The sequence below is a fragment of the Ambystoma mexicanum genome, chromosome 1q (genome assembly GCF_040938575.1).
Source record: "Ambystoma mexicanum isolate Mex_15411 chromosome 1q, UKY_AmexF1_1, whole genome shotgun sequence".
Lineage (NCBI taxonomy): Eukaryota > Metazoa > Chordata > Amphibia > Caudata > Ambystomatidae > Ambystoma > Ambystoma mexicanum.
Genome location: NC_090922.1, coordinates 1,231,281,085 through 1,231,304,494, shown reverse-complemented (window position 1 = coordinate 1,231,304,494; position 23,410 = coordinate 1,231,281,085). Strand labels below are relative to the sequence as shown.

Here is a 23,410-nt window from a genome sequence, read left to right as displayed (position 1 = left end):
TTGCCTGGCAACTACCCCCATCAGGAGTGAAACTTGAGTCACAGCTGTGTTCCCAGGCCTATCTGCCTTTTGCTGGCCACACTAAGGATATGCCATCTCTCTGATAATTGAATTAAGGGGAGCCCCCACAGAATACAGGAGCTCTGAACAAAGCCCTGTCCTGACTCAGGCAAATGTTTTATTGGCGGGAGTCGTAAATGGAGCTTCCTCCTGGAAGGGCAGGGGAGGGGCACTGCCTGTGAGAGCAAGCTGGCTTGGCAGAACTGGAAAAACCAGAAATTCAACCTTGTGCTGGGGGGAAACCACAACCCTTTGGGGCCAGAACATAACTCAAAAAAGATGAATAACTCATAGTACGGACTTGTGAAAACTATTTAAATGATACCATAATTCTTGTGATTTTTCTGCCCACATTTTAAGACGTGTTAGGACCCGGTGGTATGTTCAGGGGGGTTTTAGCGGAAAAGAGGATATTACTCAAAATGTATGCATGTGAAAAATCTGACACTTCATCAATTAATGTCCATACTCCTTGCGCACATGTGTGTAAATTTGGGTTAATGTCCGACATTGCAAAATCAGTTAAATAGTGAAATATTGCCATTTCTGAATGCAAGCCCCCAGGAAGAGCAGAGTTTGAACAGGGGATACCTCCTGTGATATGTGAGGGGTGCATGTAATTTTGAACAAATGTGTACCTGTGCAAATATGTTTTTTTTATCAAATATAGATTGTGTGCAAGTTGACACGGGTGGGTTCTCTGTACCATAAACAGACCTCATCATGATGACACTTCATTTCATTCCCCCAATCAAGTGGAAGCGGATGAAGTGGCCAATGACAAGTGGAGAGGGGTAGAGCCTAGTGATGCTGCACACACACCCATTTTAAAAACAGATAAAAGCAGACAGACAGGACAGATAGGGATCTTCAAATCCATTTGCAGCTGGAAGCTCTGCCGGGAGAATCCATACTTTACCTCCATCAACCTTCAGAGAGCCAACATAGAAACTTCAAATCTATCAATATCCAGAACCAGAGAGAGAGCAGACCCAGACCAGACCGCTGTTAGCAGAACCAGAGAGCTGAACCGGAGTCCAGTTCAAAACCTGACCAGATCCGTGGCGAGGCCCATTTAATTCAAGAATATAGTATGAGTACCTAGCAAACTGTGCAGAACCAATCTCTTAGTTAAAATAATATAATTCAATCTATTTTAATCTAAGTAGAACTGCCTCCTGTCACCTGTCATTTGCAAAACTGTCACTTGTCCTTTTCTAGTTGCTAACTGTCACTTGTCCTTTTCTAGTTGCTAGCTGTCACTTGTCTTTTTGAACTTTAAAATTTCAAATCCGAAAAACGACCTTCATTTAATCGCTCATATCTCCATAACCGTTTGTGCTAGAGACTTGCAGTAACTTTCCTCAGAAAGCATAGAATCGTGGCTTTCCTACGAACCTAGAACCGCATTCCTACCCCCGATACTTTTGCCGCAATCGCGGAAAACGCACCCGCGAATTTTACCGCGATTTGCAAATGTCTTCACGTGTAAAAATCTGCTGCCGCTTGCCTTCCATTTGCCAGAAATTCGTTTAACCTGCTAATCATCCCTGAATCACTGCAAGAGTGAGCCTGGACTAATATTAACTAGATACCACTCACCCTGAACCTCCTAGAGGGAATTAAAAGCATTTTAGCATATTTTTCACTTCATTGCCAGCACATATAAAAGCATTTTGGGCCTGTGTTTCCAACTTCTGTAGTGTAAGCTTGCTGGGGTGAACTGAATTACAGTTGATTGCATTTCTGAGAACTGTGTGCTTTCCTTCCATTTCCTTGCATTGCATAAAGGGGGGGGGGGAATTGCCAGAGAAAAGTGATTACATTGCTTTGTTGAAATTATATTGAGTATTTTCTGTATTGCATTTCATTCAACATTACATCCATCTGAACTTAGATTAAGTATTCTCTACCACCTTATTCTTCTGTTCCTATTCACAAGTGTGCTAGTGCCAGATTCTCCGTTGTTAATCTTTATCATATCAGATTAAGTGTGATATCCAATTATTAATTTATTATCAAAGTGTGATATATCTATACATTGTTTATTTTTTTTCAAATAAATCTTTTAAATTTGCAAAACAAACCTACTTCTTGGCTCAGTGGGGTCAGGGGGATTCTAAGAGAGGGGTGTTATATAGGGGTAGTCATCCAGAACGCATGAACTGGACATAAAGATATATCAATAAGGGTTTCCATTCAGTATCCCAGACTAGGCATTGACTTAGCTGTAGTGTTGAATTGAATCCTCTTACATCCTTAGAGAATGTTTCACCACTCATCCTGTGGGTTGCCCTCAAGAGTCGACCTAATCTCCAAGTAAGTTCTAATAGAACCGTTTTTACCATCTTGATGCACCTGTTAGGTGCTTTATGGCCGATTACATACGGGCCGAAAGTTGTTTCACCATGCAAATATAATTTAGAAAATAAAGAGTGCCCTGTAGTCATTAATTCTTGGTCCATATCCTTATGCCTCTACAGGTAGGAAGCTCCTCTGGTGGATATACATCCCAGTTCCATTGGCATTATTACAATAGTTAAGTGAGACGAGTGCCATGATTAGTGATTAACACGCTTCAACATTGAACACTTTAGTTTATTGTCAATGCATCATTCAACTGAAAGCAACCAATAATAAGTTGCTTTTATCTTTGTTCAAATTTCAGAGTATCATGTTCTATGAAAAAGCAAGCTACGCCGTTTTTAAAGACTGGTGGCGACAGAGTTACCCAGCAACAAAACCCCTAAAGAATGTCCCTCCAATTATATATCTCAATAATTACATGGGAATGAAACATGTTGGGTGATTTCGAGTCATATTAATTATTCTCTATGAATTTGTACAATCCTTTTAGAGGTGTTTTGAGTATGTGTTACGAGATTGTAATGTTTTATGTATTATTCTTTGATTAATTCTGAATGTTGTGAATTACATTGCTTTGTGCTGTTTGTTAGGTGAATTGTATTTCAATACCACAAGTGTGCAAATAATTAAAATTTGACGTACATTTGCCATGTGTTTTCTTAATATGTGGTGTATTTTTTAAAGAATATACATTTTCTGAATAAAATGTACTATTTGTGTTATACAGTTTAGAGGGTAAATTTAATTATTTTCCCCCTCTAGTCTTGTTTATGCGAGTTACTGTGTAGTTTGATCTAATATAAGAACCGGTCTTTGTGTGAAGTCTAATTAATACCATAAACCATCAAATGCGATGAAAAGCCCACCAGATGCCAGCTCGTTGAATCATAAGCCACACCCATTATATACCCAGTTACCTCCATGATGTGCACGCACATACACTGTGATAGGTGATCAAACCCATGTATTCTGGAACACACACAGGTTTATACCTAAACTCACTAACACGAGCACACTCACACCGCTAACGAGGTAAACCACCCACTTAAGTAAATAAGTCCATGGAGCATCAGAATAGGCCCAAATATTCCCATCAAATGCCAAAAGTTAACTCCGTCATATTAAATGCCAGGTATAACATCGCGTGCCCAGGTATGTTCACCATGCATGTAGTGCGTGCCATGAACATTCCTTGGTACCCTTCATAAGTCAGATATAACAAATCCATATTAGTATTTACAATACTCATTGCATGTGATGTCTACGAACTGAATATGGTCTGCTAATTGCTCCATTTGTCAATTATTGATATCATATGCCCAGGAATACAAAACATGCAAGGTATTGCTATCATATGGCCAGCTACTCCCACTATAGGAACCATATGAACTTTACTTAGATTGGTCAAATAGTTAATTTAGTCTGTGTGCAGTAACCGTAACGTGGGCATTCCCAACAATTGCAGACTTTAGGCAATAGCCTTCGTTCTCTGCAAAAATAAAAAAGGGGTTTGTAGTTAGAATTATGTATACATGGCAGAGTAGGATACATGGCAAATCGCAAATGATATCAATACACTTAAGGAAAAAAACGTACAAGATCAAATATCGAATACAGCGAAGACATTACGGTTACTGGGCTAATTAACTATTCAAAACAAGCCAAGCCACGTCCTGTGAAAAATAAATGCATACTGTTAATGTATGTACACAGTAGGAAGAAAGAAAAATAAAATAGTTAATCGGTCACTAATAACAAAACATCAAAGGTCTAGGGAATATTGCTTCGCGCGGTAACTGATGGCTTGGTTTGCAACCACACTTCACAGTAATGAGATGTTGACGCGTTCACATCCACACAGCCTCCGTGCATCGATAAGAGGTTTTTTTAAGCAGCAGAAGAAAGCGCTAAATCTAGAAGAGAGGGATGGGCATCATTTGAGGCGGGCTATAGCAAATGTTATGCTACTTCCTGCCAAGAGTTGAAACACAAGAACCCATTAGGCCTGCAGCAAACCTCAAATGATGTACTCCGGTACAGTAGAGGGAGATGACCTCCCCACCCAGTACCACCGCCCGCCCCCCCCCAAAACCCCGCGAGATATGCGGCACCTACCTTATTGATGTTTGGTGTTTGTCAGCCGCAAAAGCTTCCTTTTGTTTAACTCCAACACTGACAAATAAAAAGATTAATAGATTAACACACACGTTTCCTCTTGTGTTCACCGTAGATATTCCAGGCTCCAATTTAAACTAGCCACTCCCATTGTTAGACAGATCACGAGGCACACAGTTACATATAGCTGTTAACGCTGCACTGTATAGAAGAGGGTGATGCGTCGCTGCACACCATCGACCATCGAGGTGAACATTACGCCAGTTAGACGATACGAGGATGAATGCCCTCTTTTTTGCGCTTCTTTTTTGGAAGCGTGTATGTGTACCCTGTAGTATTGGGAAGCATTGTGGCTCAGAGTCCGTGTGGCCAACAAGGAAAGGAATCAAGAAGCATGTGTACACTGTGTGAGGTAAACGTTTGTTGATTTTAAATTGGTGGCCCATACAATTTCGTTCTGCGTTATGTCCAAGGCGGTTCTAGAATAAAAAGGGTCGCTATCGGTGAACACAGAGCTGATAGTATTGTGCTAAAAGAAGGCGCGGCTATCTCGGAAAGGCTGCAGACAGGCAGTGCCCTGGGGCATTTTAACAGTTCTCTGAAAGGTTGTGATATTTTAAACGATGTATACCAAGACGCTGGCTCCACCCAACGTGGCTTTCATGCTCCTTTGGGTAGTTACTGCCACCCCATAGTTTGATGGTGAACATTTTACAGGGACAGGCTTGAAATCCCACTGGCATACATTGGGTGATGGGGAATAGTTTATTGGACAGCAGGGAATGAATAGTAACACATTTGCTAGAAAATGAGTAAATGTTCAGTGAACGAGACTGAGCTAGGGTCAATACATATTGGGCAATGTCTGCAACTGATGGCCCCCATGTCTGCACATGGGGGAGTCTGGGTCTAGCTGAACAACTGATGGCCCCCATGTCTGCACTTGGGTCTAGCTGAACTTCATGCATATGAAGGCCATTGAACTATGGACATGAAATTTGCCTAAATTTGAAATGGGAAAGAAATACAAGTCCCAGAATGAACCAGGACTGGGTGACCATTTCATGCATGGCTAAAGAAAAACTTGACAGCTCTGAGTTACTTGGCAGAAGACATCAGCCCTGTACGAAGGGCAGACGTGCAGTGACTGTCCACAGAGCCAACTGGCACCATCCCTGTGGCCAGTCATGAGCACATGCTATACATTATCAAACAACATATCCATTTAGAATGCAGACTTTATTCTAAACGTTGTTCTAGGCGCTTTCCTAACATGCAATTATAGAACGCCATTTTGTGTATTCTGAATAATGCTAGATTCCTACCAACACACACATTGACACAAATGAGCTGCTTATAGTTCACCAAGACGTGGATTTGAGATGAAAGCAGGCCATTCAGTTCAGAATCAATCACCCTGGATATCGGCTTGCATTAATTCATCTGTGAAAGATTGCCAACTCATCTTTGCACCTGGGTGTTTCCCATACTGATTTGAAATTAGGATTAATCTCTCCACTCAAGAAAAGAAAATACCTTTATTGGGTTGTATTGACCTCAGTTATTTCAGAAGCATCACCTAACTGCTTTCCCAAGAAAATAATTGAAATTGCAAAATCCTATTGAGAGGTGTATCTTGCTCAAAATGTACCAATCGGGCTTATGAGCATTGCCCAGATGAGGGGGGAGGACCTACTTTGGCAACCAATGGTGGAGTGGGCACCAGTTTACTTGTTTTGGTGGATTTCTGTGGCATTCAACATGGTTTAGATGGGGCCCATCTTTTCATCCTACGTGGGGACTGGCGATTGGGCTCTTGAGTGTTTTTTCTTTCTCTATTCCTGGAGAAAATGCACCAATGAGGGTATCCTGGACAACCCAAGTCCCACTCGCAGTGCAATTGATACAATGGAAGAATACTAGCTCTTTCACTGATTACATAAAAATAGATTGTTTCGGTTACATTTTTTGTGACTGTTAAATCTTACACTTGATTTGAAATGCTGAGAAGCCACTTTTGTTGTTGGTGCCAGCTGCGTGGCGATAAATATCACATCATGCTCATTGTCTGCAGGGTTTCAAAACTCAAGGCTATTATTATGCACTATTTTAACCACTTCTAAATTATTCCATGTCTAAACATCTATTATATAAGATACTTTTTGGCAACAAAACCAAGCATAGGAGATATAGGGAAAGAAACCTCCTGTTTTACAACAGTCGACCAATCCGTCCCAGATGCCACATTGGTGCTCCTGAAAGCTGTCCAGCATGCCTCTTCAAGGGACACAGAAAATTCAACCACATCCCACTATCCTCAAGGAGCTTCACTGGCTACGCCTTCAAGCATGCATCATGTTCAAGGCAGCCTACCTCACCTACAAAGCGGTCACCACCGATACACCACTCTACCTGGTTAAGAAACTCACCGTCCCTGCAGGCCAATGCACACCCAGAAGCCACAATATAGACACATTGGAAACTAAGAACCACAAAATATCAAAGAGGCCTAGTCCGGCTGTGCACCCTGCCTCTGGAAGAAATTAGCAGCTAGGATCATACTGGCCTCACTATCCTGCTATTCAGGAAGGGCCTGAAGATTGTACTCTATAAAGAGCATCTTGCAAATACCTTCATTCAACCTCTGTCTTCTTGTCCAGGCACCCCCTTTCCTGTACCCCAGCACACTTCCTGTAAACTCCTAGGTGTGTCTCCAATGTACAGCTCTCAATTGCTTCCCAGGCAGGTCCCTACTTTAAAAGTCCCATATATACATTCATGAGTGAAATATGGGGTCGAGGGGGTCCCTTGAGAGTCATTCTACCAAGCACGAACTGCTCAGGTGGTATTGGAAGTGAAGTGAGGATACTTCTTTTTACATTGTTTCACCAGACACCAAGTATACTCCTGTCTTCTATCCCAGCATAAACATTCGCAAACTAATTTCCTCCAGTGCAAGTATGTGTGCTCCAAAAGAATCATTCATGAATTCTTATACGATCTGGTTTCTCAACATTTTCTATATCTCCGTCCACACTGGGATATTCAATTTAGGAATTAAGCTAGATAGCCTTTCTTTCTTTGTCCCCACCTTCCCTCCTTGGGCTGGTTATTCCAACAAAAAAGGTGGAATGCACGTCATCCTCTTAAATGCACACACTCTAACCTGTCCAGTGATCTGCCCAGTGATCTGACTGTGACACAATTGTAACATACAGGCCATCCTTTTATATATTTAAAAAAAGGATTTTTTAAAAGGTGGTTGATAAATCAAGGTTTGTTTTTTAAGTTCATCCTGGGATGTCTTTAGATTCAGCAGCTCATATGTCTCTGCAAACCTTGACTCCAAGTGCCAACTCTCTGAGCTATTAGCCGCAGCATGTCCTCTTTCTTGCAGTTATCACTTTCACAAGTAATGTAGGGACTTTGACCTTTTTCCCAAGATGAACAAATTACTTACCCCTGTTCACGTTCTTTCAATTGGATGTTTCTCCCACGTATTCCTCATCGTTGATATTCAATATGCAGCTTCAGCTGCTTTGGAAATTCTTTTCGGCAGAGGGCGCTGTGCATTGATGCAGTCGACTTGATGTCCCTCGAGGGCCTCCGTCTCATGGGGTGATGTCATCGAAGGAATATATAGCATGCGCAGCACCCGTTGGCTTCAGTTCTGTTTTTACTTTCAGTAGAACTACCCACATAACCCACGGGTTTGACCGTACTAAACTTTGAAGGAGCAAAAGCTGTAATAGCATGGGAAATCCTACTGTGAGCTAGGCTGGGAGTGCAATGAGGAATGCGTGTGAGGAACATCCAGTTGAAAGAACATTACCAGGGGGTAAGTAACTTGTTCTTTGAATGGATTGTGTCCTCCCCCGTATTCCTCATCTTTAATAGACTCCCAAAGCAGTGTTTGTTTTGGAGGAGGGAGTACGAATTTTCTCAACGGTTTCCATGAACCAAATGGAGACCAGCTTTTCCAAAGCTTACATCCTGACTGAGGGAAAAGTCAAGGCAGTAATGCTTTGTGAACATGTGTATAGAAGACCAAGTAGCTGCATCACAAATGATTTTGATAGGAACATCTCTTTTCAGAGCCAAAGAGATAGCCATGCCCCTGGTGGAATGGGCCCTCAAACCTTCTGGAGGATCTTTGCCGGCCACCCTGTAGCATTCTGAAATTGCTAGAATGATACATCTGGATAAGGTCTGCTTTGTCACAGCCTGACCCAGTTTGTGACCTGTATAGCCTATAAAAATCTGATCATCTATACGAAGCTTGGATAATCTAGAGATGTAGAAGCTTAGAGCTCTATGTGGATCTAATCTGTGTAACCTCTCTTCCACCTTGCTAGGCTGAGGTGGAGGATAGAAAGTGGGCAATACAATGTTCTGTCCTACATGAAAATCTGAAATGATCTTATGCAAAAATGAAGGCTTAACCCTCTGGGCAACCTTATCCTTGTGGAAAATTGTAAAGTGTGGTTTAGATGATAGTGCCTGCAATTCACATACTCTACGGGCGGAAGTTAGTGCTATCAACAAAATTGTTTTAAATCTTTGCAACCTTAATGGACATGAATGTTCAGATTCAAATGGTGCACACAAGAAATGTTAACACCCGATTAAGGCCCCAGACTGGAACCTGGAAAGGAGATGGGGAGGGGGACACATTGGTGAGTCCCTTCAGAAACTGTGTTACCAGTGGGATCTTAAAATATGAAGATCCCTCAGACAAGCGCCTAAAGATGGACAGTGCTGCCAAATAGCCTTTGATTGTTCCAAGCTGGAGCCCCAGATTGGCTAGGTATAGTAGGAAAGATACCACCTCTGGTGTTTTGCATAGTAAAGGGTCTATATTCTTTTCCTTGCACCAGCTGCAGAATGTGTTCCAACGGCAACGCTACAAGGACTTTGTTGCTGGCCTTCTGGCCGAAAGCAAAATCTCCATTATATCATCCGGGAGGTCCCAATCCTTGTATCTCAGCCTCTCAGAAACCATGCGTGAAGGCTGAGAGTCTTGACCTCTGGATGGAGAAACTGATCCTCCTCTCGCGAGAGAGGGTCCTCTCTTTGTGGAAGACGTATTGGAGGGCAGATGGACATGTCCAGAAGGTCTGGGTACCACGTCCTCCTGTCTTAATCCAGGGCAATTAGGATCATGAGTTTCCCAAACTTTCTCAACCTCCTGATCACGTGAGGAATGACGGGGACTGGAAGAAACGCGTACAGGAGAGGAAACTCCCAGTCCACTATGAACACGTCCCCTATAATTCCCTGGAGCAGGACAGTTCGCACTTCCGGTTGACACTGGCCGCGAACAGATCCCCGTGAGGGGCTCCCCAAAGGGTGAAGATCTCTTGAAGGACTTCCTGAGCTAGTTCCCACTCGTGAAAGAATGTGCTCTGCCTGCTCAGCGCGTCCGCAGCCATGTTCTCCTCTCCGGCTAGGAGAACTGCAGATGGGGAGATTCCCTCTTGAATTGTCCAGTACCAGAGCTACATTGCCTCTCTGCACATTGGTAATGACCCTACACCGCCTCTCTTGTTGAGGTAGTACATGTGTTGTCCGTCATTATCAGGACATTCTTTTCCCCGTACAGAGGGCAGAAAAGCCTTCAGTGTAAGACTGATTGCCCTCAGCTCCAAAAGATTGATGTGTAGTTTGGACTTTGATGGAGACCAACGACCACTGATTGTCATATCGTTGGTGTGGGATCCCCACCCCGTGACTGAGGCGTCCGTCATTTCTGTCATCCCCGGCCATGGTTGCCAAAAAGGTTCTCCCTTCAGAATGTTGTCCTTGCAGGCCCACCACAGGAGATCCTGTGCGTCCCTGCTTGGAACCTGAAATAGGTCTGACATGCTGCCCGAAAATTGAGACCATTTTGTTCTGAGAGCCCACTGAAGGGATCACACCCTCAGGCGAGCCTTTGGCACTAGAAAAATGCAGGATACCATGAGGCCGAGCAACCTCAAAAAGTCGAAGGCTGGAAGACGCTATGCATTCTGAAACTTGGAGACATCTACAGAATGTCTTGAGCCCTCACCTTGGATGGCGAGCCCATTTCCCAAGGATGTATCCAGCACAGCCCCGATAAACTGGAGCTTTTGAGATGGTGTCATATGAGACTTCTTGTAATTGAGGGAGAAGCCCAGTCTGTGAAAAGTGTGGTAGGTGACGTTGAGATGATCCTGTGCTCGTTTGGGAGAACGAGCCCTGATCAGCCAATCATCCAGTTAGAGGCAGACATGAATCCCCACTCTCCTGAGACTCGCTGCCACCACTGCCATTAGCTTGGTGAAAACCCTCGGGCGGAGGTCAGCCCGAAAGGCAGAACTCGAAACTGATAATGAGAACTGCCAATGGCGTACCTCAGGTACTTTCTGTGCTTGAGATGGATTGGCACATGATAATAAGCATTCGGAAAGGTCCAATGACACCATACAATCCTGGAGTTGAAGGGCCTGAAGGATCTGAGAAAGTGTGACCATATTGAACTTGTCCTTCATGAGGAACTTGTTCAAGTATCTCTGGTCCAAGATGGGTCTCAGTCCTCCATCCTCGGCCCTTCTTGGGTATCAGGAAATATGGAGAGTACCATCCTTTGTTCCACTCTGCTACAGACACTGGTTCTATAGCATCTTTCTCTAGCAGGGTCAACATTTCCTGCACTCAAAGAATGACTCCCCGGTAGATGGTTCTGAGGTCTCTGAATGAAGGGAAGGCAGTAACCTGGGGCTATGGTTTCCAATGCCCAAGCATCGGAAGTAATGTCTTGCCAGTCTGCCTCCTACTGGGGTTTTGTGATGAAGTAGTGGCTGTTGGTAAGGATGCCCCTGCCTGAGCAGGCTTTGCACCTCTCCCTTGTCCACCACAAGGAAATCTTCTTTGACCTCTTTGACCAGCCATTCCTCTCACTCTTCCAACTGAGTAGTAGCGAAAAGATCTACCCCTCCAAGGCTGTCCATTGGGGAGAAAGGGCTGAGGCTGCCTAACAGCGGCACCTAAAGATTTGGCTGCTGCCTTCGAGGTCTGCAATTTCAAGGCTTTCGTCAGCCTTGCTGCCAAAAAGGTGAGACCTGTCAAAAGGCATGTTAAGAAGTCTGGATTGCATATCTGGCGCAAATCCAGACTTCCACAACCACGCAAATCTGCGTATTACGGTGCTTGTTGCCGTGGCTCTGCTGATACTGTCAGAAAAATCCAGACCAGACTGAAGAGACTCGCACCAGGCTTCTTTGCCGTCTCTAACCATAGCCAAGAACACGCCTCTTTCCTCCCCCTCTGGAATATGCTCAGCCGCCATGGAAATACAGTCCCATAGTGTGAATGAAAATCTTGCTAAAGCACATGTGGAGTTGGCTGACTTAAGAGCCATGCTCCCCGCAGAAAATACTTTCCTTGCCCATGCATCTACTCTCCTGTAATTCCTATCAGGAGGATGGTTGGGTAAGCTGCCTGTTGAGGTTGCCGTAGCTGCCTGCACCACCAGACTTTCTGGGGTGGGGTGTTTTGACAAGTAGTTGGGGTCACTACTAGATGGGCGATATTTTCTTATCAAGTTTTTTTATACTGCCTGACTTGACTCCAGTGGCTCCCAATTAGCCGTCACCCTTTTTATAAGAGCAATGGGGAATGGTAATATGGGATACATTTGCAGGCCCTTATCAAGGATGTCTGTTAGATCATCCTGCTCGAAGGGAAGGGTAGGTCTACTCCATCCCAAGTAATCTACAACCTTAGACATTAACTGTCTATATGATGCATCTGCATGTTCAGCAGCTTCAGGTTTTCCAAATTCTAGCTCTAGTGACGTGTCCACACCACTGGCTATTTGCAAGTTGTCATAAATATCTTTTAGCCTTGACTCCTCTGATATAAAACTGGGCTGGGCATCAAAGGCTTCAAAAACTTTGAACTCGACGCTCGAGGAGTCAGCAATATTTTTACTGAAATCGTTTTTGGCCTCAACGGCATCGAAGGCTTTGTTGGTGTCACTGGTGCCATTGGTGTCAATGGTGTGGCTGGCGTTGATGGCACGGCTGCTGATGGTGATGCTGTTGGTGTCGAGAGCGCAACTGTCGTTGACGACCTCGATTTCGACTTATTCTTCGACTTACAGCTCGAAGGATCCTTCAATGATTTCTCATCACGTCGAGGCCTCAACGGCTCTCAATGAGGATCTGGCTTTCGTCCCAGGCTCGAGGGGGCACAGTGTTTGGCTCCAGCCCTTTCCTTAACGGTTTTAAAAGGTGTGTTAGGAGCATGGCTTGTCAAGGCTTTTTGTTTCTCAAATATGTTTAGCATTTCTAACCTAAATGCTTCCCATTCGGCAGGAGTGGAGGCCTTTGTGGGACAGGATATAGCTCTCCCAGGAGAGGAGTCTGACAAAGAAGTCAAAGTGGATGACCTGTGGTGCCTCTTCTTTGACTTCCTCAATGACGATGAGGAATGGTGGAAGCCACCCCTCGACCTGGACCTTTTCACCTTCTTCCTTCGAGGAGAGTCGCCTCTCGCATCGTCCGAGGAAGGTTTGTTTGACGGAATAGTCGATGGGGATTACTTGGGGTTTCTGCCAATTTCCCCTTTCAATCCTTCAAAGCTTTTCCGGTCATCGAGTGGCAGTTCTAGCATGCCAGGTGTTGTGCTCCACCCCGAGACACCACAACCATACTCGATGTGGGTCGGTTATCGACATCTTGGTGTCAAAGATGAAGACATTTTTGCAAATGAACAATAGAAATGAACCGTAGTTCTCAAAGCGTAAGCTTACTTGGAAAAATGGAACTGAAGCCAATGTGCGCTGCACGTGCTATATATACCTTTGATGACATCACCCTCGAGACGGAGGCCCTCGAGGGACATTGAGTCGACTGCATCGACACACAGCGCCCTCTGCCGAAGTTTATTTCCAAAGCAGCTGAAGCTGGACATCAAATAGCAAATATGAGGAATACGTGGGATGACACAATCCATTCGAAGCACTTTTTTCATAGGTCAAGGTGCCCTAGGAATGTCTTCTTCTGCCCCCCGCAGTCTGCAACCTTTCTCCTGTGCAGTGTCTCAGAATGAAGAGAATGTTTCCCCAATCCAGCTGGCAGCAGCTTATTCGCCTTGGTATTATCTAGATCTCTTGCTCCATCATGCATTAATCCTTCTTTCATCTAATTTTCTGATGATCCAAGAACCTTCACTACCAGTGCAGGCCGTTTTCTTTCATCCATTTTCTCACTGGTTCACCTTCTCACTCCAAGTTTCAGAATGTACCATTTGTGCTCTCATTCATCTTGCTGATGCACTCAAGGAACCTTTCCATGTCTTCCTTACACAACCTCCTCCGATCACGGACAGATCAGCCTGAAGAAATCACCACTGCCCCATGGCCACTTCAGTACCCTTCCTACTTTGTACCTTCGGGTTTCCACAAAACTCCATTCAACCAGGGTTGCATGGCCCCTCATTTTTCTGTTCTCCACTCCTTCATGTCCCCCTCCCCTGGCCTGGAATTCCACCAGCAAGTCTGGTCTGGCTCAGACCTGGCAAAACTTCTCTAACTCTTCATCTCAAGTTGCTGCTCTCTCCCGCCATTACTTGTTTCTTTGCTTCATCCTCACTGCTGCAAAGGGATTCTTGTTTCTGACTTTTTCCAACCTGGTAGATTTCAGTTCCCTTTTTGTGATTTCCGATATTTTACCATCTATTTATTGTGTTGCATGACAAATGTCATCTGCTTTTTCCATCTTTTCTCTGGTGCGATGTCACGGGCTGCAGAATGTAGTCACAGAAAAAAAGCAGCTCGGTCCATTAATGGTTGGTGGATTGTGATGAGTTTTCACTCATATTGCAATACATTCAAATCTGTTTCTGGAAGGCTGAACACAGGTGTCTGTGACAATCACTTAACTCATGGAGCTATCTTTTTTTTAAAATTAATATTTCACAGACCTGGCTTGCAGAATCAGCAGAGTGCTGTGCTGAGTAGTGTGGGCACAGCATTATGGTTGTCAATACAGAAGAAAAACTGGGGAACCATGATCGGAATCGGATTGCAGCAAACATTATCCAGAGAAGTGTATTTTTTATTTCTAATTTGAAATGAAGTGGACAGGTGGGTGGTTGGGTGGCTAAAGGGGAAGTAATTCCAGAGCCTGGGAACAGAGAATGAGAAAGCTAGTTTTATGTATTCCCCCAAATCTTTTATTGCGCCCAAAACAGATTTAATCCACATTTGCAGGTACAAAGAATCATCAAATTCATCATAAAGTCACTGACCAAAAGATGATTTTCTTTTCTCCCTTCCGAGGTTCCTTACTGCAGAAGTTGGCTTGGGGGACCAACATTTTTGAGTAGTTCTATATTATCTTGCTACTAGTGTCCTTCCATCTGGAGTCCTTTTCATAAGCTAAACGCTGATCCCCAAACACTGCTTGTTCTCTTCATTTCTATTTGACATAGCCTCCCTTCTGCGGTGCCCCCCCCAAACCAACCACATTGCGCCCCTTAATCTCCCCTTCTTCCTCTAAGCGCCCCTCAGATGCAGTCCCACCTTATCTTCCCTCACGGTCTCTGCCTTGTCCCCTCGTCTTTTTGCAATTAAAACATTTGAGGCTCCTGCACCTGCTTCCCCTGCCGCAACCTTAGAATACCCACCTTCTTTACCTGTTGTTCTCTGGCTCTGCAAGGAGCAAGACATGTGCACCCCTGTGTGAAGCCTTTGATAGCAGCCGAACACATTCGTGTATGACATATAGAGCTTAGCGGATCCTTTTGCGTGATTCCCAAAGCGTTTTAGAGGGGTGTCAAAACTGAATTGCTCTCTTCTTCCATCAAAGCCTCCAGATAAGTCATGTTTGCCTTAGAATCTAACATCACTATCATGAAACAGTTGTAGGGATACACATGTCTTTTTCCATTGAGTGTAGTTAAAGTCCACTTCTTAAAAGTCAGATTTGAGGTATTCTCAGGCCCTATGGTCCCAGAGGAGTTGCCCTTTTGTATTAAAACTGTTTTTTTCCAGCTTTCACTATTCCTCCTCTTCATCCCCTTTTCCTTCTTTACCACCTTCTTTTCTCCCCATCTCTTCTTCTGCTGGAAATCTTGGTGTTATTCTACATTCTTCATTATCTTTTCCTACTCATGTTTCCTCCATTTTTCACTCCTGTCCCTCTCAACATTTTTATATTTAAAAAACATGTCGTTTTCTTACTTTTTCCTATGTTAAACTTATTTCCTCTCTGGTTTTTTCTTGCTTGCTTTATTGTTCTTCTCTCCTCTTTCGACTTCCTGCATCTCCTCTTGCCACCTCTTTGTTCAATTTATCGCTCTTCAGTTCGGGGTCTTTGTTCTCTGACTCCTAGGTATTCTATTTCATCTGCTCTACTTTCTTTGCAATGGTTCACTTTTGAAAATGTCTGTTTTAGTTTTCTTTGTATTGTTTTAAAGTGTCACTATGGTCTTGCGCCTCCATAGCTGTCTTCTTTAATTTCCTTTTATATTCCTGCTCGTTCTCTTCGTTCTGAATCTCTTTATTCTTGCTGTGCCTTGTGCCTCTTCTTGGTTCTGTTCTTTTGGCCCCTAAAAATTGCAATTCTCTCCCTTTTGTTTGGCATTCTAGATCTTCTTCTTCTCTTTTAAAGACTCGACTTAAAACCTATCTTCTTATTCTGTAATCTTTTGTTTCCCTCTCGTTTTTATCTGCCTGTATGACTGCACCGTTAGTTCTTTTATACAGCGATTGGGTGTCAAGCACTATAGAAATGCAATAAAAAATGCAAAATACAAATCAACCCAAAGACTTTTCTTTCGCTCAATTACAACTTCATTGGAACAAACTGGTCATTGCTAAGAACATCGGGTTCCCTTCCAAGAATCGCTCTTCAGTTTGCTATACCCATAAAGCAGTTAGTTTCACCACTGTAATCCATTCGGATCTGATGCTTTTAACTCCCAAAACAATCTGCCCATTACCCCATACATATTAAAATAATTCCATTGAGCATTCTTATTGATTTTATTGGTGAAATCGTTTGTTCAGTTGTTTTACATTCCTCCTTTTTGCCATCGTCAATTTCTACAATCACTGTATCTTGTTGGTGGTTGTTGACCTTTTCTTAGGTTTTGATTGAACCAAGGGTTTACCCAGTTTGATTGTAGCCTTTCTAAATGTTCTGCGATTGACCGATTCTTAACTGAAGTTTAGTAATTATATAGTCGAGAGCAATTTCTCAGGTTCAAATGGTTGTTGGATTCACTTGCAATAAAACTGCTTGTACATTTTTAGTCAGTCATCCTTGTTAACATAATTCTTTAATTGGTTAGAGCTTTTTCAATCCAGGGCAAATTACTAACTTTATTTCCCTTTCCTTCTTTCAGATTATTTGGGAGAGAGAGTATTACATATAATCAGAAAGAAATCTCTTGCTATCTTTCAGGTATCCTAAAATCTTCACACATATGTACAAATTTACAACTTATAATGGCATAACCCAAAATATTTTTCATATGGCTGGAGAAGTGCATTAGCCATGCTGGTATATTATCCATCCTATCCTACAATGCCCTGAGATAACAGGTCATAAACAACCGAACAAGCGTGTTGCCTCTTTGGTTAGTTATAGTTATAGAAATAATTATTAGAGACGTTGGTGCACTCCATAGCTGACTGATGTTCTCCGTAAGTGCTTGCTCTCAATTTATATTGCTCCAATATGTTTTGGAACTCAATGGATACTTTGATATTATTCTCCTCTTCTTTTTCTCTAAATTTAAGATTTGAATCTGCTAACCGGATTGTCATTCTGAACCCAGTACTCTCCCCTATACCCGTTCCACTCCTATACACATCCAGTTTGACCTCATAACTGATCACAACCTGCTTATTCAAGTCCTTAAAGTAGGAGGGCACGCAGAGTAGCAGCAAGACTTCTCGCATAGCGTATTTCAGATATGTCAAAGCATAAGTGGGGCAATGCCAGTCTCTTTATCTGATGGTCTCTCCAGGCTTCCCCACAACAGCAGGAGGTCCTCACTAAAGAGGAATGGGATAAACTACAGTGTGAAGACCCTGCACTGGAGGATGATAAGGTATTTAAAGTGTGGCTCAAATTTGAAAACTCAACCAGGTTATGTAAACGTACGCTTAATTAGCAGATGAGTTCAGACTCGAAACATGTGGAGGGAGGTCAGAAGAGTATTCTCCCAGAGGGGGTGAGAGAAACAGTTCTGAAAAATGCTCAATGCCGTTCCTAATCATAGATTAGCATTTGGTGCTAAAGAGAGTCCTGTCTTTTCTTTTACAGGAAAGGTGAAGAGAGTGTGGAGGAAGTGATCTTCTAATTGAAGGTAGATAACAGAGCTTGTTGAGAAGTGACAGAACTATAAGCTCCTGAAGAATGTTCACCACTAAGGGACAAAGAACTGAAACATGTTGAGCAAAAAGAGATGGAGGACAACCTATTAATTGAACTCTTCCCACCCTATTTTACAATTTAGATTCTACTGTTTTGGATAGGTTATTGAATTAGTCACTCAAGTTTTTTAGGTGTTTTACATTTGTTGTTTCTGTTTTTTTTTATGAAATATGAGAATAAAATGGGATTATACTATGTGTTACTAATGAATTATATGTACTTTAGAATTAACTGATATTGTAATGTGTTATTATTGAACTGTATACATGTTTTTGTGCTATCATATAATCATTTAACGTTTTGATTATATTGAAAAAAAATAGAATAAAATTTAAATTTATAAATGATTTAGCCTAACAAGGTGCTGTGATTTTTAATGCGCCTTCACCTAAATTGATTCTAGGTATATAGACTAGGCTAGGCTCTTGTTTGCAACAAAAGAAAAGACGGTTGAGAGTCCCACTGAATTTTGTCGTTATTTAGCCCATCCGGTTTGAGAAACCTTAAGGTGCCTCCCTGACTAAACCCCGGGGATTCGTCAACCAGGGGGCCAGGACACGGCCATCGCTACTGGATCCAGTTCCCTGGGTGATCACCTGGATGAGGGGTCCTTGGGGAATGGGAGTGGGACACCGATGGGTGAGACACGCTATCCACCTTCTTTCAACTCCTTTTCCCCTTCCTACCACGTAGGACATTCAAAACCACTGTCCCCCTTTTCCGTCACGAACACTTTCTCACGACACACCAGAGAACAGACTAACACCAGGGTCGTCTACCTGACATGTACTGATGGCAATTGATCAGAATCACACACACCTGACGGCCCTTTCCATTCCCCACAGGGATAAAAGGTGGAGCAAGAGAGCACAATACGAGCATGGCAGTCAGCATGATTGTCACTTGGAGTATATTGAGGATTTGTTATGGCACTCGGTCTTCAGCATTTTTACAGAGAGTCAAGCCAGTTTCAGGACTTGTTATCCGAATTTTGTACTAGGCACATTTTCTTCCTAGTTTCGACAGTGCTTTGAGAAAATAATCATGGTAATTGAAACAGTGTCATGACAGTTGACTTTGCGGTAACATTAGGGGATTACAACCCCGGTGGTCCAGGAAGTCAGGCGCCGGTAATTTGTAAGTCCCCATTCCATGGGGAATGGGGACCACAGAAGCACCGGCACCGTTGTTAACAGTGCCGGTGCTTACGTGACGGCTTGCCTACCATGGATGCTGTGTCCGGCAGGGTTAGCTCTGTCGGGCACAGCAGCTCCGGCAGGCAAAACCGTAATGTGCCGGTCCAGAAACAACGGTTGTTTCCGGACCAGCACACTTGTAATGAGGCCCATTGTCATGATAGTTTCTACGCTGTCCCAAGAAAATATCAATGGAAAATGTCCACTACAGTTCCAGTACCATAAGCACGTCGTCCCAGTTAAGTGCATTTTAATGGTACTCTTTACATTGACCACAGAAATTTCCCATGCTCTTTCCACCCTAGGTCACAAGATTGCCCGTTGCTACTTTCAAATTGCTTCTAGAAGCTTTTAAGGGCAGGCAGATAGATCCGGCCAACCCGGAGGACTTATACAGCCATCTAGAGTGCATAATAAAGTACCTACTACTGACATGTATGTTGGGGTGAGCACACATAGACAAATGTGCTTTCGCAGAATGTGTTTGTCTCTACACAAAACGCAGTCCAGCTGCTCTGAATGAACCAGGTGTTGTACTGCATGGTGCTCAGCCTGAAGGCACAAAACTACTATGTGACGGAGTGGTCCGCTCTATTCATAGTTCTTCCATGATGGCTGGTGTGGCACAGCCCCACTGCACCGTATCATCAAGATTCCACTGATGTAGGAATAAATGGAGGGGGGCAGGGCAGAGAAAAAAGGATGGGAGTGACACGATAGTATTTTATTTTTCCATTAACTAAGCAAGCAGTTATATGTAGTGCTGCTTTAACTGTATGTAAGACTCTGCTAAGGACTGCAACAGGACAATACCTCCACATGAAGAAAACATGCACGTGCTAAGCTAACTGTTTTAGCTTTTGCTAAAGGCAACAACTTCAGTTATGCAAGCCTCCCTCTCATGCAGAAAGACCAGGAAGTGGCCCGTTCGGCAATTGTTGTTGATATTCGGAAATGGATAGCAATGGCTGATGACTGTAATCAATGGTTGACTGTGGTTGGCGATGGAACTGGCCAGCGTGTATGCCAACTGCCATGCCTTTAAAAGTACCCATGTCAGTACAAATAATAACAAATGCCCGAGATTAAAAGTACTGTTAACCTAAATACAAGGCAATACAGGCAAACAAGATCCAAGATCTACATCTGCCATTGATAAGTCAACCCTTATCGCTACACAGGTCTAGCATCAGTTTTTGCGGACACATAAGTGCGACCATGCAACATCTACATTTATTTATTTGATGTTACTTCTAACGTGCCCATGCAAACGGTGGGCCACTTCGGATCGCGTGAAATCCAAGATGGCAGTGGGAGTTTAAGCTTCTTATTTAAAGAGCCTGAAAGAATAGGAAGGTCTTAGTGAATAGTCTGAATCATGCATAGTTTTCTTCATGACAAAGGTAGGAAGGCAGTGAATTTCAGAGGGATGGATCTTGTACGGCAAACGACCTACCACCTAGACATTGTTTAGAGAGCTTGGCAATGCAGAGGAGGGTAGAGAATAAGGATCCGAGAGATTTAAAAGGATAATAAGTATTCACTAAGTTCCTCAATGTAGACAGTTCCTTACCCATGTAGAGTTCTGTGAGCTAGACATAGGAGCTTGAATTGTATTCGGAAGGCAACAGGTAGCCAGTACAGTTGTGCTAGGCTTGTGAGGTGTGTTTGTGAGCTTTGACAATGAAGAAAAGCCTGGCATGTTTATTTACAATGACTTGAAGTTTAGCCAGCATGATTTGGCAGAGACTAGGGTAGAGGGAGTTGTTAGTGTCCAACCTTGATAGCATCATGGTTCTGAGAAGTGAAGATCTGTGAGGAGGGGAAATAAAAGGTGTAATGTTACGAGCTAGTCTGAGTTTGAAAGATTGTATTAAATAGTTGATCTGGGTGTGCATGGATAGCTTGTTGTCAAAGAAGAAACCCAGATATGAGACTGATCTGGAGGGGGAAGGCATTGTACAGTTTTGACAGGGCCAGACGATAGAGAAGGAAGTAGGATATGGGTTATCAAAGATTACAATATACCATTTCTCTCCTGTTTTGCTGCTAAAATTGTCCTGACGGTTCTTCTGAGTATTAGCACGTCTTGGGCCCCGGGACCAAACACCCTGCCTAATTTCTTGTTTAAACAAGAACCTCATGTGTGGGCCCTCACCCTATCCATCCTTTTTAAGTCAATAGTGGGTGTTGTGATGTTTAATAGTAAACGCCATGTTTAGAATGTTATCTGTCATAGGTCGAGGGACGATGTAGGGTTAGAATGTGAAATGGAATTAGAATGTGGAATGTAAGAAACAGGCAGTTAAAGTTAGACTTTAAAGGATACTGACGCGCACTCTGTTTTCTCCGATATTTTAATAAGGATAACTTTCTCTGCTACATACACAACAATGGGGACGAGGATGAAGAGCAATGATAAGACAGAATAAGTGAACAGCGCGGTAACGAGACGAGGAATACACAGAAACGTAAAAGAAAATGCTTATGACATGAACATATTGAGATTGAGAGCTGAGGAAGTCGCGAAAAGACTGTAGCGTGGGGTGAATCCGACGAGCAAGTGCCAGTAGGATGTGCGCTTTAAGCTACTAATATTTACGATGCAATGCTGAGGAATTTATGGGGATTTGATTTAAAATATAACAATACCGGCATAACTGGAACGAGACGCGGCTCGAGCAGGGCGCAAGCGCGTCAGAGTAAGCCCGTACGTGATACAAGTTTGCGCACCCTCGAGTCCATTAGAGGAAGGCACCTACGAGCGTGCCGACGCGTGCGGCCATTCTGGATGGGCCAAAAAGGGAAATACAACGTTGCAGTAGCAACGCAATGTCAAAGCAGCATATGGGAATAAACGAACATGCTGAAGTGTAGTCATTAGATTCTGCGAACTGCAAATAGACGAACAAGCACACGTTTGGGAGAATAACAGTATGGATACAGATAAGCGTGCACACAGCTGCACATAGAAAAAAAAAACATTTCTCCTCTGAAGAAACGAGAACTCAAATCTAATTCAAGTAAAATTGAAACAATACCTATCCGACATTGGGGAGAAATAAAATACAAAAATGTCCTCTAACAATGAAAATGAAAGAGGAGACACAAATGCATCATCACAAGCAATGCCAGGAGCATCAATTATATCGACTGATCCGACATATTTTCTAAGAAAGCCCCTTCCATTCACTTTAGAACCTCAAGACAACCAGGGACAGAGATGGCAAGAATGGTTGGAGGATTTTGAAGAGTTTCCGAGAGCCGTGGGCAGTCAAAATGCTGTAAATAAACTGGACATTTTCACAAACTTAGTGGGAAGGGAGATGAAAAATGTCACCAGAACAATTCCTGAAGAGGAAAAGAACACGTATACATTATTGATAGCTGCAATAAATATGAGAATCATCATTCCACCGAATCGGGATTATGAGAGATACATTTTTAACCAATGCAGTCAAAGCCCAAGTGAAACAATTGCACAGTTCGCATTGCGGTTGCAACGTAAAGTCATGTACTGTGATTTTTCCCATTTTAACGACGATGAGGCGATCTGATTAAGAATAATTGAAGGCTGTGTGTTGTCACAATTCAGAAAGCACTTATTGGAGAAATCGCTCCCTCTAAAGGAGGTGCTAGAACTAGCACAAGTCTACGAAAGAATAGATACCCAGGCAGCAAACATAGAGAACCCAAAGGAATCGATACAATAGCAGCCATGGGACAGAGACAAAATATGTAGTGGCAAAGAAGGAATCCAAATGACACACAATGGCACAATGGTCGGAGAGGCAATGGAGACAAGCACTGTTACAGATGCGGATATGAGTTTCCGCATAGGGGACAATGCCTGGCACTGGGTCACGCCTGTTCACGTTGTGGCCAAGAAAATCATTTTGAGAGCATGTGTAGAGAAAGGCTGTCATGGACATCTGCGCAGAGGTCAAACCTGCAAATGACCTAGACTAGGAGATACGTGGAGCAGAGGCAATATAATGGGAATGTGAACGCAGAAAGGAGAGATGAGACAAGACAAAAAATAAATCAGCCAAACCTGCGGACAGGGCAGTCGTACTTGCGGCCTGGTTTTGTAAGGACTATGGACATTCAGGAAATTGAGGAAAGTGAACATCAAGTCCCTGAACAGATCAGATATCATGATCCATATGTGAATCACGCGAAAATGGAAAATGGTGGAAATGTGGATGAGGGGAGAAAAGATGAAGGAGTGAACTATGACATATATAGTAAAGAATATGT

General features: G+C 43.2%; 1 protein-coding gene across 3 annotated transcripts in view; it reads right to left on the bottom strand.

The window, feature by feature from the left end:
* ITGB3BP (integrin subunit beta 3 binding protein) overlaps nt 1-23,410 on the bottom strand; it is a 610,626-nt gene that overhangs the window by 184,473 nt on the left and 402,743 nt on the right. For 2 of the 3 annotated variants that reach the window (XM_069642005.1, XM_069642006.1), the window contains exon 7: nt 4,543-4,599. In XM_069642005.1, coding sequence (XP_069498106.1) covers nt 4,544-4,599 — 56 coding nt within the window. In that variant the 3' untranslated portion in view covers nt 4,543. Of the gene's footprint in view, nt 1-3,813; nt 3,917-4,542; nt 4,600-23,410 lie in introns of those variants that run through there. The other variant, XM_069642007.1, reaches the window with a different exon arrangement.